The 18077-nt window shown below is 38.7% G+C and overlaps 1 protein-coding gene across 3 annotated transcripts in view; it reads left to right on the top strand.

The window, feature by feature from the left end:
* Positions 1 to 18077, top strand: part of ATL2 (atlastin GTPase 2) — a 63694-nt gene that overhangs the window by 13744 nt on the left and 31873 nt on the right. For all 3 annotated transcript variants that reach the window (XM_060026791.1, XM_060026790.1, XM_060026792.2), the window contains exon 2: positions 16367 to 16611. In XM_060026791.1, coding sequence (XP_059882774.1) covers positions 16367 to 16611 — 245 coding nt within the window. The remainder of the gene's footprint in view (positions 1 to 16366; positions 16612 to 18077) is intronic.

Here is an 18077-nt window from a genome sequence, read left to right on the forward strand (position 1 = left end):
CAGGGAAGTCCCTATGGCCTATTGTGTTTCATGTTTCCTCCCTTTCTTCCCTGGCACTTGCTTCTTTCCCTTATTATTTTGAAGCAAATCCCACATATCATGTCTTCCTCCACAAAGAGTTCAGTATGTATCTCTAAAAAATAAGTATTGTAAAACTTCATACATTTAGAACTAACATACAGGTATGCACAACGATCAAAGATCATGTTTATTGGTTGAATTTTCTTTACTCAGTTCTTTTAAATTAAAAAACAAGAAGGTAGATCTTAGAGTCAGGACATAATGGAGTTGGAAAGCAATTTAGAGATATCATTGAAATGTCCTTAATTAGCCAGTGCAATATCTTAAAGTCAAGGTGTTGAAGTGACTTCCTAAAGTTGACATGCTGGTTGGAGGTAAAGTCTAAATTAGTACCCAGGTTTATCTGGAATCAATGAGCTTCAAAGAAATATACATTTATGACTGTATGGATTATAGGATTTTGTAACGTCTGCTACCTACTATGGTGACTTGGGGTTGTGTGAGATCAGCTGAGCCAGAAGCATGTTTCCTTGAATGATTTGAGTTGGAATTGGCTGAAAGAGAAAGGTATTCGAGATTTAGAAGGTGGAAAGGGAAGCAGCAGCCATGTTTACGCTGGGAAGACTGGCTGAGACTCAAGCACTATTGTGGCTCACAGCAGGCACATTGTCACAGATCTGCTGGGTCACCTTGGTGGTGTGGGGCAATATCCGGGCCTCAGTTCTTCCAGCTCTATTGAGGCTAATTTTCAAGCATCTGTACTAGAACTTGAATGTTCTAAAATTTCTTGACATTCTAAGGAGTGTATGCATAGTCTCTTGATGCTTAAAACTTAAAACTCCTGTAGGAGTTAAAAAATGTCCCCTTCTCCAATATACAGACATATGTGTTTGAGTTATTTGTTGTCATATGTGTTTGAGTTATTTGTTTGAGTTATTTGTTGTCATATTTGTTATTTGTTATTTGTTTGAGTTATTTGTACTCTTTTAAGTACCTAGGAGCGTGATTGCTGGTTGTATGGTATGTGTTTAACTTTATATAATGTATTGCCAGAAAGTTTTTTTCAACTGATTGTATCGTTTTATACTCTCACCAGAAATATATGTGAGTGCTAGTTGTTTCCCACCAATTCTATTTTTGTCAGTCTTGTAAATTTTAGCTATTTCAGTGAGTATGTAGTGGTATATCATTGTCGTATTAATTTGTATTTCCTTAGCATCTAATGGTGTGAGTATATTTTCGTGTGCTTATTGATCATTCACGTATCTTCTTTGAAGCATCTCTTGCCCATTTAAAAATTGTTCTTATTGAGTTGTAAGAGTTCTTTATGTATTCTGAATACTGGATTTTGATTAAGGGTTTTTATGTCTATTCATGAGGGATGTTGGTCGGTAGTTTTGTTTTCTTGTAATGTCTTTGTCTGGTTTTCATATTGGGATAATTATATTGGCTTCATAAAATGAGTTGGAAAATGTTCCTTTCCTTTTTTTTCTGTAAAAGTCTGTGTAGAATTTGTATAATTTCATTCTTAAATGGTTGGTAGTTCACCAAATTTCCAGTGAAGCCATCTGGGCCTAAAGTTTTCTTTTTAGGGGTTTAATGCATTTGATTTTAAACCTGATTCTTTTCAGTTCTCCTTTCTAAGGACTGAGTATATTCTTTTAGTTAGCCAGCTAGTAATACATTTCTTAGAATAGGGTTTTTTCTTCCAGCTTTTAGGAGGCAAGAATTGATATGTGTTTAGAACTGTATTTCTGGAGAAGTGGGGTGAGGGGAGTGATGGGGTGGGTTCAGAATTTTATAGTCACTTGACCTTGTATATTTTGAAAACATTTTGTTTTGCTCCTTCACAGCACCCTCCTGCCCCTCCCAATCACTAAAATGCTGTGGAAGCAGAAGGAAGATTGAGAAGCAGTGTTCTAGAATATTTGAGAGACTTTTTCTCGCTTCTAATAGCTGTAACCTGTATCTCTATCTTTCGAACTTAGATCTACATTTCCTAATAAAGCCTTTGTTAGCTTCACCACTTTAAAAAAAAAACACACACTTACTCTTATGGAATTTTCAAATATGTACAGAAGTAAAGAGAACAACATAAAGAACCTGTGTATATACAACTCCCAAATTAAACAATTATCAATATAATGGCCACTTTGTTTTATCTATTTTCCATAGCCAGCCTCCCTACCAGACTATTTTGAAGCAAACAACAGATTGTATGAATGTTTTGTGTCTTTAAAAGATTAAAGATTTTTTAAAAACGTAGCCGTGGTACTATTATCATGCTAGAAAAATAATTCCTTAATACCAAATATCCAGACTTCATATTTCCCTGATTGTTTCAAATTTGTTAATAGTTGATTTTCTTGAACAAGGCCCACACACTGCATTTGGTTGATACGGCTCTTGAGTCTCTTTCTCCCCTTTTTTACCTGCTTTCCCCCCTTTGCTCTTGCAATTTATTTGTCCAGGTTTGTTTGTCCAGTGGAATTTCCTATGTTCTAGAGTTTTCTGACTCCATCTCTGTGGTGGTGGTGGTGGTGGTGGTGGTGAACGTGTCTCTTATCTTTCCTTTCCCATAGTTAGATCTAGAGGCTTGATCAGTTTCATGTTTTGAAAAATTTTTCCGCAGACATACATCTTTGATGGTGTCTTGTGCTTCCTGATGCATCACATCAGGAGCCACAAAACTTTTGGTTGTCTCTTTGTAATGTTAAGACTGATTGAGGAGGTTAGGCGTTAATCTAGCCATTATAATCTATCCCATCAGCTTTTCGCTCAGTAGTCTTCGTAGCCATTGTGCATTGCTGCCTTTTTGAAGTCCCCATTTCTAGGGAGTGAAGACCACCTGGATTCTCTTTATGCATGACCTTAGACCTTACTACTTAATTGGTTCCTGGGTAAACAGTGTTAAGTCAGATCATTAGTTCCTGTAAGTTTGCATTGTTTCTAATTGAGTTTTGTTTTAGGGGATCTATTTCATTCTATATCATGCTTGATCTTGAAAATAAATGAAGACAAAATTGGACAAGATAATTTCAGGCATTTATTGAGCATAAATTAGATATCTAGCATAAATATAAATATATTATTACTTAGTAATGATTATATACTTAATACTAACACAACCTTTTAAGGACTTTTTTTTTTCTTGAACTAGATTGGCTGAATTAATTGATTGACTTTTTCTTTTTTTTTTTTTTTTTTTTGGGCCATGCCACAGGGCTTGTGGGATCTTGGTTCCCTGACCAGGTTGAACCTGTGCCCCCTGCAGTGGAAGCTCGGAGTCCTAACCACTGAACCACCAGGGAATTCCCTAGAGCCTCTTCTTAAGAGCAAGATAAAAATGCAAGTCAGGAGACCCTCTTTCCCTGGTAGAATTTGCTTTAGCAAGTTTAAGAGGTCTACAATATTCCAAAGACCTTATATCCAAAGTTATTATCATCTGGTTCATATTTTGCTTGGTGATACTTTAAAACTTTGAATAGCAAATGCTGTCTTCAGTGATTCCTTGCTTTTTCCACTTTGAAAGTGCCTTGTTGCTGAACTATTTTGAGTGAGGTTCTAACAATTAGGTCAAGTTTGCCTTGAAACTATGCATTGCTGTCTCTTGGCTTTACTTATACATTCACTTCCTGAAAAACTTTGTTTTGTTGATAGTGATTTCAAATAGTGAATTCCTTCTTAACTTCCAGGTAACATTACTGGAAAATTTTTCAGTCCATCTGTAATGGCATTTAACAGTTCCCACTGAATTTTCAGTGCTGATCAGTTTTCTTTCTAAACCTCTCAAATCATCTTTGAAGCTAAAAACCTATTCCTTTGATAGCTAACTTACCCAGTTTTTAAGCATTTTGAAGACTGTACATAGTGCCTTTAAGAAAATGTTCTCTTTGGTTCAGAGTTTTATGGATTTGCTGATACATACATTCTATCAGAGTTTTCCCACATTGTTAATCAATCTGTCCCTTTTAACAAAAATGACTGATAATTGTATTGACCTAGAGATCTGTGCTTCTTTCAGTTATATTTTCTTGTCTTCACAACTGTACTTCGTTGAACATGATAGATTCAACCTGGAATATAACCCGTACTCTTTTATTCCTCACTTCTCTAGATTTAAAATGCCATGCTTTATTTCTAGAGTGATAATTTTTTTACTTAAATTTTTTTTTGACTTTTGATGATATACTTTTTTTTTGAGATCATAGTTAAAGGAAAATTCCAAAATTTGAAGAAAATATAAAAAAAGTAGAGAGCAGAATACATTTTTTTGTGCTAAGCACTGACTCCAGATTTTTTTGCTCGATTATTAATGTCAGCTCATTAGCCAATGATCCTTAATTTCGAGTTGGTCATAGTGTTTATAGTTATAAATTTGAATTTTGACCTTTATTGTGGGAATCTTAATTGTAATAAAGGTCATGAAAGCAGGGTAGGGTTATTGAAAGTAAAGCCATTTCAATTTGAGGCTTTGCCTGTTTGTGCTTATAAGAGAGGCAGCAATGGGGCTTTAACCAGTTTTGCTATCTGTTGTGTGTTTATAGGCAGTTCCAGCTTTTTTACCCCCATTCGGTTGAGAGAACCACGTTATTCCTATAGGAAAAACACAATTTGCTTTATAATGTTAAACTTAAACAAAACGTTCCTGACTGAGCATTCTCTAAGAAGTATATCATAGATATATTATGTTAGCAAATATATAGGAACTATAAACCTTTTTGATTAGTTTCCAGCATTAAATTATGTATTGTATACAAGGTATCCCACTGTACTCTAAAATTTGCAAGCAGCACATCATTTTTTTTTGAAAACTATCTGCAAAATTCACTGTTTAAGCATTTAATAATTTGCTACTATAGAATTAAAGGGACTTCTGGGACTAAAGGGACTACACTCTTTGTTTTCTTAAAGCTGCCTAGATTATGAATAGACAGTTCATACAAGAGGAAACAAACATTATACATGGAAAAATGGTCAGCCTCGGTCAGTTATATGCATGTTAAAGCAAAATGGGGCCTTCCCTGGTGGCGCAGTGGTTGAGAATCCATCTGCCAATGCAGGGGACACAGGTTCGATCCCTGGTCCAGGAAGATCCCACATGCCGCGGAGCAGCTAAGCCCATGCGCCACAACTACTGAAGTCGGCGTGCCTAGAGCCTGCGCTCCGCAGTAAGAGAAGCCACCGCAATGAGAAACCCGCGCACCGCAATGAAGAGTAGCCCCCGCTCGCCACAACAAGCCCGTGCGCAGCAACAAAGACCCGATGCAGCCAAAAATAAATTAATTAAATGAATTTTAAATTTATTTTTAGTTTATATTTAAAAAACAGAAGTAATTTTGTCAGTATGGATGCACATATCAATGGAAAATGATTTTTAGGTGTTTGATTCAATTATTGGAAAACTTAAGTATGTTTGGAACAACTTGTGTATGTGAATCTACCTCTTCAGTTGTAAATTTTATGAAATCTAAGTGATCATGTGTTTTTGATAAGCATTTAGTGTCTGAATTGAAAGGTGCTGTAAGTGTAAATACACAGTAGATTTCAAAGACAGTATGAAAGAAGAATGTAAATATCTTAATTTTAAAATATTGATTTTGAGTCCAAATGAGAGTATGTTGGATATATTGGGTTAATAAATAAACTAATATTAAAATTGTTTTCTTCTTTTTACTTTTTAGTGACTAAGGAAAACTAAGTTACATGTGGCTCATCTATCATGTGGACAGGGCTATCTGTTCTATAGTCTTAGTGGTAATTTTTTGTCTCCTTATAGCAGTTACTGAGAGAGGGTTGTTAATATCTCCAAGTATGATTATGCATTTGTCTATTTTTCTCTTTAATTGTCTAAATTTTTGCTTCATGTATTTTAAATCTCTTATTTAGGGTTATTATGTTTTTCTGATGTTGACCCATTTTATATCTAGAAGTACTTTTACTCTTGAAGTCTACTTTGACATTCATATAGCAGCACCATTTTTCCTATGGTTATTTGCATATGTATCTTTTTTCCTACCTTTTACTTTCAACCTATCTCTGTCTTTATATTAAAAGTGCCCCTGCTCAGACTTCCCTGGTGGTGCAGTGGTTGAGAGTCCGCCTGCCGATGCTGGGGACGCGGGTTCGTGCCCTGGTCCGGGAGGATCCCACATGCTGCGGAGTGGCTGGGTCCGTGAGCCGGGGCCGCTGAGCCTGCGCGTCCGGAGCCTGTGCTCCACAACGGGAGAGGCCACAACGGTGCGAGGCCCACGTACCGCAAAAAAAAAAAAAAAAAAAAAAGTGCCCCTACTATACACAGTATGTAGGGTTTTTTTTGTTTTTGTTTTTTTGTTGTTTTTTTTTTTGCGGTATGCGGGCCTCTCACCGCTGTGGCCTCTCCCGCAGCGAAGCGCAGGCCCAGCGGCCACGGCTCACGGGCCCAGCCACTCCGCGGCATGTGGGATCCTCCCGAACCGGGGCACGAACCCACGTCCCCTGCATCGGCAGGTGGACTCTCAACCACTGCGCCACCAGGGAAGCCCCAATATATAGTTTTGCTTCTGTTATCCAGTCTGACAATCTCTGTCTTTTTTGAATGTTTAGTGTATTTACATTTAATGTAATCATTGATTTAGTTGGGTTTAAGTTTGCCATCTTCCTATTTTTTTTCCATTTGTTCCTTTTGTTTTTTCTTTGGGTTAATTGGATATTTTTTAATATTTCATTTTGGTTCCTCATTGGCTTATTTAGCTATACCTCTTTATGTTTTTAGTTATTGCTCTAGAGCTAACAGTATGTATCTTTAATGTATCAAAGTCCATTTAGAATCAGTGTTTTTACCACTTTCCACTTCAAAATCATAATAACCTTAGAATGAATTTAATTACTTGTCCCACAACATTTGTCTTAATTTTTAAAAACCCCACCTTACAATCTATTATTTTTCTTCTAAATGATCAGTTATCTTTTAAGGAAATTACTTGGGGGAAACAACCAGTCTTTTATTTTTGTACCCATTTATTTACTACTTTGCATACTATAGGAGGGAATGAAGAGACTTTCCATTTGGTATCATTTCTTTTCAGCCTGAAGAATGAAGAACATCATTTAGCATCTCATGTAGTACACATCTGCTGGTGACAAATTTGCTTAGCTCTTTTGCTCATTGTCTTTATTTTGCTTTCATTTTTCAATAATACTTTCACTGAATATACAAGTCTGAGTTGACATTCTTTTTTTTCTTTAAGCACTCTAAGGATATCATTTTATTGTCTTCTGGCTTCCATTGCTTCTGATGAGAAGCAGTCATTTGAATTATTCCCTCCACCACACCACTTTTTTTAAAAAATATAAATTTATTTATTTATTTTTGGCTGCATTGGGTCTTCGTTGCTGTGCCTGAGCTTTCTCTAGTTGCAGCGAGTGGGGGCTACTCTTTGCTGTGGTGCACGGGCTTCTCATTGCGGTGGCTTCTCTTGTTGCGGAGCACGGGCTCTAGGTGCGCGGGCTTCAGTAGTTGCAGCATGCGGGCTCAGTAGTTGTGGCTCGCAGGCTCTAGAGCGCAGCCTCAGTACTTGTGGTGCATGGACTTAGTTGCTTCGCGGCATGTGGGATCTTCCCAGAGCAGGGCTCGAACCCATGTCTCCTGCATTGGCAGGTGGATTCTTAACCACTGCGCCACCAGGGAAGTCCCCACCACACCACTTCTTTAAAAATTTTCCCTTTACCTTTGGTTTTTAGCAGTCTGACTGATGTGGTTTTCTTTGTGTTTACCCTACTTGAGGTTTGCTGAGCTTCTTGGATCTGTAAGTCTCTGTCATCAAATTTAGTAACATTTTGACTATTATATCTTCAAATATTTTTTCAGTATTTTTTCTCTTTGTTCTCCTTCTGGGACTCTAAGTGCATATTGGATGTAGCTCTACAGGTCCCTGAGACTCTGTTAGTTTTTCTTCATTCTTTTTTCTTTTTCTTCTTTGAATTAGAGAACTTTGGTCTGATTTCAAGTTCACTGACCCTTTGTTCTGCTGTTTACAATCTGCTGTTAAGTCTATCCAGTGACTATTTCATTTTAATTTTTGTACTTTTCAGTTCTAGAATATTCATTTGTTTTTTAATAGTCCGTTTATTGGCTGAGGCTTCCTAAGTATTCACTTATTAAGAACTTATTTTCCTTTAAATCCTTGAACATATTTATAATGTCTTCTTAAAAGCTTTTATCTGCTAAGTTGAACATCTGGGCCATTGCAGGATTGCATTTATTTATTTATCTATCTATATATTTATTTATGGCTGTGTGTGTATTTGTTGCTGTGCGCAGGCTTTCTGTAGTTGTGGTGAGTGGGGGCAACTCTTTGGTGCGCGAGCTTCTCATTGCAGTGGCTTCTCTTGTTGTGGAACACAAGCTCTAGGCACGCGGGCTTCAGTAGTTGTGGCACGCAGGCTCAGTAGTTGTGGCTTGCGGGCTCTAGAGCTCAGGCTCAGTAGTTGTGGTGCATGGGCTTAGTTGCTCCGCAGAATGTGGGATCTTCCCAGATCAGGGATTGAACCCTTGTACCCTGCGTTGGCAGGCGGATTCTTAACGACGCACCACCAGGGAAGTCCCAGGATTGCTTTCTATCAACTGCTTTTTTTGTGTGTGTGTGGTATGTGGGCCTCTCACTGTTGTGGCCTCTCCCGTTGCGGAGCACAGGCTCCGGATGCGCAGGCTCAGCAGCCATGGCTCACGGGCCCAGCTGCTCCGCGGCATGTGGGATCTTCCCGGACCTGGGCATGAACCCGTGTCCCCTGCATCGGCAGGCAGACTCTCAACCACTGTGCCACCAGGGAAGCCCTATCAACTGCTTTTTTTTCTTTACTGTGGGCCACATTTTCTTCTTTCTTTGCATTTCTAATAATTTCTGTTCATATACTTTATGTTACACAGTGTGGAGATTCTGGTTTCTGTTATCTAGCTAGTTTTTGTTGTTACTTGCAGTTCAGTTACTAATTGCTCTTGAGCTTTTGGAGGCTTGGCTTTATACTTTTTAGTGTGGATCTGTGGGAAGCTTAGAGGCAATCCTCCTAACTTGGGGGGCACTAAATCTCCAAACTGTCTCCCCTCTTTTCAAGTCTTAGTATTAGGCTTTGTTTGGGTGGATCTTCAGTAGGCCTTACTCTAGAACATCGTCTTTGATTTGTAGATGTGGCCTTTCTGGTGTTTCAGCTTGATGCCTGAAGTGTTCATCTATTCATCATGGCTGGGCCAAAATGCCACAGTGTCCCAGTACTGTTTGACTTCTGGTATCTCTGTTCCTCTTAAAACCCTGTAGTTGCTGCTTTTTGGTAAGCCTTGCATAGTGTGTTCCTCTGCACCTGTGAAGCTTATCGCCCTTGACCAAGGACTTCTGGGCTCTACCTCTGCATAGTTCCTTTTTCTCTGTCCTGCTGCACAGCTTCCAACTGCTTTTAGTAGTCCTGAACTCAGATCTTTGCTTGTGCTTTGGTTCCCCACGCTGTTTAGGAAATTGTTCTTAGCAGAGTGTGGCAGTGGATGGGAGGCGTGTGTGTGTGTGACCTTTTCTCAAGGATTACTCTTCTTCTGCCTGTTGTCCAGTGCTTGAAAAAAGGTGCCTCGTATATTTTGCTTAGATTTATAGTTTGTGGCAGACAACCAGTCTGGTAGCAGTTACTCTAATGACTGGAAGAACAAGCCTCAAATGTTGTTTCTCTCTCCCCCCCAACTCCCAAGTGTACCTGTGTTTTTAAAAACAAGGCAAAACAGAATTGGGGAAGATTTGTATTACTTTGTGATTTGCCTTTTCCCCTGAGTTGAAGACTATCTTTGATTTTTTAAATGTGTGCATGTGGTTTAAAGCTGCATAATATGTCAATATGTAGTTAAGATATTAGGCCGGGACTTCCCTGGTGGTGCAGTGGTTAAGAATCCGCCTGCCAATGCAGGGGACATGGGTTTGAGCCGTGCTCTGGCAAGATCCCTCATGCCGTGGAGCAACTAAGCCTGTGCGCCACAACTACTGAGCCTGCACTCTAGAGCCTGTGGGCCACAACTACTGAGCCCGTGGGCCACAGCTACTGAATCCCGCACACCTAGAGCCCATGCTCTGCAACAAGGGAAGCTAACGCAATGAGAAGCCCACACACCGCAATGAAGAGTAGCCCCTGCTCACTGCAACTAGAGAAAGCGCGCGCTCATCAGTGAAGACCCAATGCAGCCAAAAATAAATAAATTTATTTAAAAAAAATATATTAGGCCAATTTCCAGTTTTAAGAAGTTTAACATTAGGGACTTCCCTGGTGGTCCAGTGGTTAAGACTCCGCACTCCCAATGCTGGGGCCTTGGGTTCTATCCCTGGTCAGGGAACTAGATCCCACATGCTACAACTAAAAAAAAAAAAAAAAGATCCCGTGTGCTGCAGTGAAGATCCCACATGCCACAACTGAGACCCGGCACAGCCAAATAAATAAATAAATAAATATTAAAAAAGACATTTAGCATTAATTTTTACTACCATAAATAACACTGATAAACCAACTTATATATCTGTGTTAGCATCTTTGTTTCTTATAATAAATATCTACAAATAGGTTTACCATGGTATAACCTTTTTAAGGCTTTTTAAAATATGTGCTAGATTAAACTTTTGAATACTTAGATACTATTTTCATTTTGTTATGGAGTATAAATGTTGAGGTCCAAGTACCAGACATCAAAATATCACTTTGCTTTTGTTGAATAGCTAATTTTTTTTTTTTTTTTTTTTTTTGTGTGTGCGGTACGCAGGCCTCTCACTGCCGTGGCCTCTCCCATTGCAGAGCACAGGCTCCGGACGCGCAGGCTCAGCGGCCACGGCCCATGGGCCCAGCCGCTCCGCGGCATGTGGGATCTTCCCAGACCGGGGCACGAACCCGTGTCCCCTGCATCAGCAGGCGGACTCTCAACCACTGCGCCACCAGGGAAGCACTGAATAGCTAATTTTTATAGATAGACTGAGTGCACTGAGTCCAGGCTACTATCCATAAAAATTTGTTACAAGTTTTTATTTGGAATGTGAATAATAAAAGTGAAATACTTTTGTTTCTCTTTCTACAAGTTTAGTTTTGGGTTGATATAATCTAATGTTAGTAACATTGTAATGCAGATTTGTAGCACCTTTTTATTGTCATAGTTTATGATTAAGATTGAAGTTTGCAAATATACCTAGGTTGGTCCTGAAGTGTAAATTTTCCTGTTGGAATGTGTGCTGAATGTATGAATTAAGATAAAGTATGATTAAATAGCAATAAAAAAAGACAGGTGTCTTTTTCTTTTTTTTTAATAGACTTATTTTTTAGAGCCGTTTTAAGTTCACAGCAAAATTGAGCACAAAGTAGAGTCTGGCCGCACACATGCGCACCCCCCAACCCCTGACCCCCCCCACCCCCGGTCCTCACACACCTGCAGCCTCTCACCCTGTCAGCATCCCACACCAGAGTGGTACACTTGTCACAATCAGTGAACTTTCATTGACACCTGATTATCACCCAAAGTCTGTAGTTTACATTAGGGTTCACTTTGGGGGTTGTATATTCTATGGGTTTTGACAAATGTATGATGATACAGCTCTACCATTAGCATCATAGAGAATAGTTTCACGGCCCTAAAAATCCTCTTGTGTTCCACCTAGTCATCTCTCTTTCCCCACTTTTTTACCAAGACGGTGTCTTTTTGTAGGCCTTGTGGTAAATAGGTTAAGTATACTTAGTGTTAAGGTATGGAGAAATATTTGAGTTGATTGTCTGTATGTGTCTTTCAGCTTTGACCCTGAAAGATCCACGTCGGGGAGAACTGACTTGGAACAGTGAATTAGGAAAACCTGTTGGAGGGCTGAAATCTCTTTTTCCAGCAATCTCTTGGCATTAAAGAGTGGAAATAAAATCACTGTTCTCTACATAGAATTTAATTTCAGTTTAAGATCTTAGTGCTAAATTTAAAAAGACTTCCAATTGTAGGTGATCACAGAGTATTAATATTTATAGGTATTCTAAAGAAATTTGCATATAATTCTCTTTTATATGGTGGCCTATATCAGTGTTTGATGAATGAAGTACTTTATCTGTAGTTCGTCCAAATTTAGTAGGGAAATTATGATGGGGGAGTAAATTTAGCTGAATCATGTCATTGTACTCCATGATACCTGTGAAACATATTCGCTACACTTCCCTTTAGAGGTCTGTTGACTAGAAATAGTGACAAATATGCTGCCTGTATATCTGCAGTATCTATCTTTATTCATGCTAATAAAAGAAAACTGGCCACTGTAGTCAGTTAATTTAGGTGAAATTTTAAGGTAGCAAAGATTTCCTGCCAAATGGTTTATTTTTATTTTTAAGAAACCAACTAATGCTTTCTTTACATTAAGAATAAGACTACTTGTTGGTTTTAACAAAATCAGCAATCTCCAAATTTGGTCATTATGATACTTTAGCACTTATTAATTTTGAGTTCTTTTTAATTAAAATGTGTTACTTGGTAGAACTTCATACTTTTAATTGTAATTTTGTGATAAATATACTACTCTTGAGTTGCTAGAAGTATTTCCCCAAACTAATTATGTGAATGTCAAATTTGCTTATAAAACAGGTAGGGACATGTGTAAAACTCCTGAGTAAAATATGTAAATTTCATTCATTCAAGAAATATTTATTAAGCACCTGCTAGGTGCCAAGCATGTTCTAAGTACTAAGAGAGTGGTCAGTAGGGTGACTGGGATCCTTATTTTTGTGGCACATATTTTCTATGGAGGGGGAGATATAAGGCACACATGTAAACAAATGAAAAAAGTTATTTTAAATACTGGAAAGGGCTGTGGGAAAAAACCCTGTTTTGTTAAAGTGATGGAGAGGGGTCTGTAATTTAGACTGAGTGGTTGAGGAAAGCCACATGGAGGAGATTAACATTCGCACTGAGACCTAGATGATGGAGAAGCAAGCCACGTAAATTTCTAGGGACAGAGCATTCCAGACAGGGGAGAACACAGGACAAAGATTCTGGGGTGGGAAACAGGTTTGGCCTGTTCAAGGAACAGCAAGAAGGGCAGATTGCAGGGGCCAGATCACACAGAACTGGGGAGACTATGGTAAGGGATGTAGAAGATTTTTTTTTTTTCCCTCTATTTTCTGGTTATGGTGGGGAACTAATTGAGGGTTTTAAGCAGAGGATTGGCAGTCTAGGAGGGGAGACATGTAATAAATAAGTACTTACATAAATATTCAAATGATGGGTGGATTAAAATTGGGGGAGTGTAGGAGGACTGAATTTGGTTAGGAACCTTGGGGGAAGATATTCCTGAGAACATGACGTTTAAACTGAGATTTAAGGAATTAATTAGGGGAACAACATGGGAAAGAGTATTCCAGGCAGAGAAATATCATGGGTGAAATAAGGGTCTAGAAAGAGCTTAATAGCATAAGGATCTGAAAAAAGGTTAGCTTGTCTATTGGTAGTTTACACAGGGGAAAATAACACCAAATGGGGCAGGAGAGATTTGGCAGTGAGTACAGGATTTTATGAGGCATATGTAGGATTTTAGTTGTTAATGCTCTGTAGCAGTGATTTTTAAGGAGAGTAACTTAATCACATTTACATTTAACCGTATTATTCAGTTTCTACTCTGTGAGGATTGGTTTGGAGGAGGGGGCAAGAAGGGAGACCAGTTCGATACCACCTTAAGTGAGATAAGATGGTGGTGATGATGAGAATAGGGATGGTATCAGAAGATTTTGAATGAAGACAAATTTAAGACCTTCGTTATTGGTTAGATTTAGGGGTAAGGAAAAGGAGGGATGTATCATGGACAGCCCTCAGGTTTGTGCCTGCAAATGGGTAGATGGTGATGTTGTTACACAGCTACACAGGTCAATTGAAGGTCACTGTAGAGTTTTAGCATTTTAAGGTGTAAATAAAAGCTTTTCTGTAGGATTGATTATTTTAGAATTACTGTCACCTTAATGACAAGCACCTGTAATGCTTACGATGTATCAAGCACATTTCAAATCATTTAATCCTGATGACAACTTAATGTGGTAGGTGCTATTATTATCCCCATGTTACAGATGAGGAAGCAGGCATAGAGAAGTTAAATGACACGCATCTAGGCCGTTTTGCTTCTTGGTTCATTCTTTTTTTAAAAAATTTATTTATTTTATTATTTTATTTATTTATTGCTTCTGGCAGCGTTGGGTCTTCATTGCTACATGCGGGCTTTTCTCTGGTTGCGGCGAGCGAGGGCTACTCTTCGTTGCAGCGCGCGGGCTTCTCATTGCGGTGGCTTCTCTTGTTGCGGAGCACGGGCTCTAGGCCCGCGGGCTTCAGTAGTTGTGGCACGTGGGCTCAGTAGTTGTGGCTTGTGGGCTCTAGAGCACAGGCTTAGTAGTTGTGGCACACAGGCTTAGCTGCTCTGCGGCATGCGGGATCTTCCCGGACTGGGAATCGAACCCATGTCCCCTGCACTGGCAGGCGGATTCTCAACCACTGCACCACCAGGGAAGCCCCTCCTGGTTCATTCTTAACCACTAATAGGTTTGGAAGGTTTTAATCACACAATTTGCATACTGTTTGGTAATATATTAAATTGGAATTTAACTATGTTGTACTTTTCCTGGAAGGTTTACTTTTTGTGCATTCAAATAGCATACCTGGCTATATCTGTATAGCATTGAAACAAGCAGTGATAATATCCTTTTTAATTAAATACTGTTTGCTTTTACTTTAAAAAATTCTCCTTTGAAACTGACTGCTCTTTATATTACATTATATTGTTACTGTTTGCAACAGCTTTTGAAATAGTGTTGATTTTGCTTTGTACAGTTAAATGTGCCTTGTGATGTGAAGGTAAAGACTCTAATAGTCTTTGCAAATCAAATAAGCTAGATGTTTCTTTCTGTAAAGAAATTAAAAATTCATTAATGTAAGTATATAATCTTCGTGCTGAGAATAGTGTTTGTGTGGATAAGGTATTGGTGCACTAATAATGTGCCACTCCTTAGTGGACTGGCTGTCTCCTCGGTGAGGAGGGGCTGTCATTGCATTGAACACGGTAGATACCGTATGTCTCCTTAGATTGGAAACTGGCACTTAGTAGACAATCTCAAGGGGAGAGTCTTAAAAATGTTGATGTGGGAGAGGATAAGATCCCCAGGAGTGTTGCTAGTGGGATCAAGCAATTGATAGGGAAGAAAGGCAGACAAGGTACATAGTCTCTGAAACTAGCTATTAAGTGGGTTTAAAAACAAACAAACAGGGCTTCCCTGGTGGCTCAGTGGTTGAGAGTCCGCCTGCCGATGCAGGGGACACGGGTTCGTGCCCCGGTCCGGGAGGATCCCACATGCCGCGGAGTGGCTGGCCCCGTGAGCCATGGCCGCTGAGCCTGCGCGTCCGGAGGAGCCTGTGCTCCGCAACAGGAGAGGCCACAACAGTGAGAGGCCCGTGTACCACAAACAAGCAAACAAAAACCAGAAAACAAAACACAAACCTAAACTTTAAAAAACTCTCTCACCTGTTACATATTCTATAGTTATTTCTTCATCACTATTCAGTAAAGTTCTTCTGCAAAGGTTAACTTCTTTTGGTGTGCTGGGTGAACAAACGAGTTTATATAGCTGTTTTTTAGGAGCTATATAATTTTGAAGGGGTGTCTGTGGTGTTTGGTGAAAAAGGGCCCTAGAGACAGATGAAATCTCTGCACCTCGTTGACTGTTCTTCTTATGTCTTCCACTAAAACATTAATCCTGTGCTTTGTTTTAATAAGGAATGCTATCCTTTTAGGTAACTCTTATTAAATTAGGGAACCATTAGCTTTATCGTGTGTCATTTTTGGAAATTTCTTAGGACCTTAACCCTTGAAGTTTCAGAATGAAAAATAATGTTTACAATTTATATGTATATTTTAATCTTTGTAACTTGGAGTAATTTCCAGGTGATGCCTATAGGGAAATTGGAATCTGAATTATTAGGTGAAATTGATTTTCCACTCACTACATCTGGTTTGCATGTGCATACAGTAGCAAAAGTTGTTTATAGAATCACACAGTGTTCAGAACAGCTGTTGCGCACGTGTAGCTGTTAAGACCTGATTGAGATAGAGGCCTTACTTAGTATTCCTGCTTATCTCTCTATATAGTAAGAAACTGACTGGTATTCTTGGTCCTATTATAGAGGGAGTGAGAAATCCAGTGTGTGTTTGAGCATCACTTTTTGTAACTATTTCCAAATGACCTATAATGGAGGAGAAGTTATTTGAAATTTTGCTTTCATTGTGATCCTTTAGGAAAAGTTTAGAATGCAGGAATTAAGGTAACCTGTTTCTCTCTTTTTTAACTCTAGGTGAGAATTATGAAGATGATGACCTAGTAAACTCTGATGAGGTTATGAAGAAACCATGTCCAGTACAGATTGTTCTTGCACATGAAGATGACCATAACTTTGAGCTTGATGAAGAAGCTTTGGAGCAGATATTGCTACAGGAGCACATACGAGATCTTAACATAGTAGTGGTATCCGTGGCAGGAGCTTTTCGTAAAGGGAAATCATTTCTACTGGACTTCATGCTTAGATATATGTATAACAAGGTGAATAGTGTCTTTTAAATTGAACTGAGTTAAAAACAAAAATTACCAACCAATATTGTTTAAAAATAGTAGACAAAAAACAGTAAGAGCTGTATCTTTAATTTTACGAAAATACAGTTCTTGATAAGACTTCTCAGTTAAGACAGTAATGTAAGTTTGTTTGAGCTCTTGATTCTTCTTCATCTCCATAATTCCTTTTTGCATGTGGTACATATTGAGGCATATGATTGAGCACCTGTGTTCCAAGCATTGTAGCTCTAACCTAAGATGTCTGAGTATACGCTAAAGTCTCTGAAGCACCGTTCAGTCTCTCGCTTTTTGTTATTTCCTTCCCCTTCTCAGTCGCCTTTACAACAGTGGGTGAAGTAGGCTGATAGAGACTTCTGTAAAGGTATACTTATGCTCCTCAAATAAGTCTCCTTCAGAGACTTACTTTTTGAGATAAGGTTCAGTTCCTTAAAGTGACTTCCATGGTCTTCCATGATCTCTGAGGCTCATCCCTTGTCTCTGTATGTCAGGTAGACTATAGTTTTTGCAGTTCCTCGAGTATGTCGTGTTATCTCTCAAATGTTGCTGTACTGTTGGCTAATCTTTTTTCATAGGAAGCCTTCCTTGGTTTCTAAGGCTGTGTTATGACCATATGGCACAGGTCCTATGTTTCATTGATACTACTTTAGTTACTTATTTTTCCTGGCTAGTTTACTGTCAGGAGTGGGCTTTATCTTGGTTACCATATCTCCCATGCCTGGCACGATAATTGGCCCATAGTAAGAACTTATTTTCTATTTTGACTGATGAATCACCCTTTCTCTACACATTTTCACTTTTTGATGGTACCAGACAATTATTTCCCTCCCCTCCCTGACTTTGACTTTCTCCCCTGAACAAAAGCAGGAAAAAAAATTTTTTTTTCCCGCTTGAGTCAGAGTAGTTTTCTAACAGTTGAAAGTTGGGCTGAGGGAATGAGAGTTTGATAGGAACCAAGAAGGAGGAATTGGAAATTTGTAGTGGAGCACTTAAGGGGAAGGGCTTTATAGGAGTAGGCTTTAGACATTCAGAAGGCCACATGAAGGTGCTAGAAATAACACTTTGACAGAATTATGTAATTGTCTAAACATCTGTCAGGGTGTTCACCTTTACGTGTTCTGTGTAAATCTGTAACTGGATATGCATCCTACTTGAGATAAGTAATAAGGCAAACATTCCTGGTTGATTTTCAGGAAGCTTTTCAATATTCTTTCCATAGGGATCTCTTCAGGCATGTTCAAGCATGCCTGAGTATCAAGAATGTAGTTCATGATAAAGAACACTATTTGACACAAGTTGGAAATTGAGAAAGATATAGTATTTTAAGGTTTTTCCACTTAGACTTGATTATTTTCCAGCAATTTACATCTGAAATAGAGAAATGTATAAATAGTGACTTATTCTTTTTTTTTGTGACTTATTCTTTAAAAAAAGAAAGT

This window comes from Delphinus delphis, chromosome 12 (genome assembly GCF_949987515.2).
Source record: "Delphinus delphis chromosome 12, mDelDel1.2, whole genome shotgun sequence".
Taxonomy (NCBI): Eukaryota; Metazoa; Chordata; class Mammalia; order Artiodactyla; family Delphinidae; genus Delphinus; species Delphinus delphis.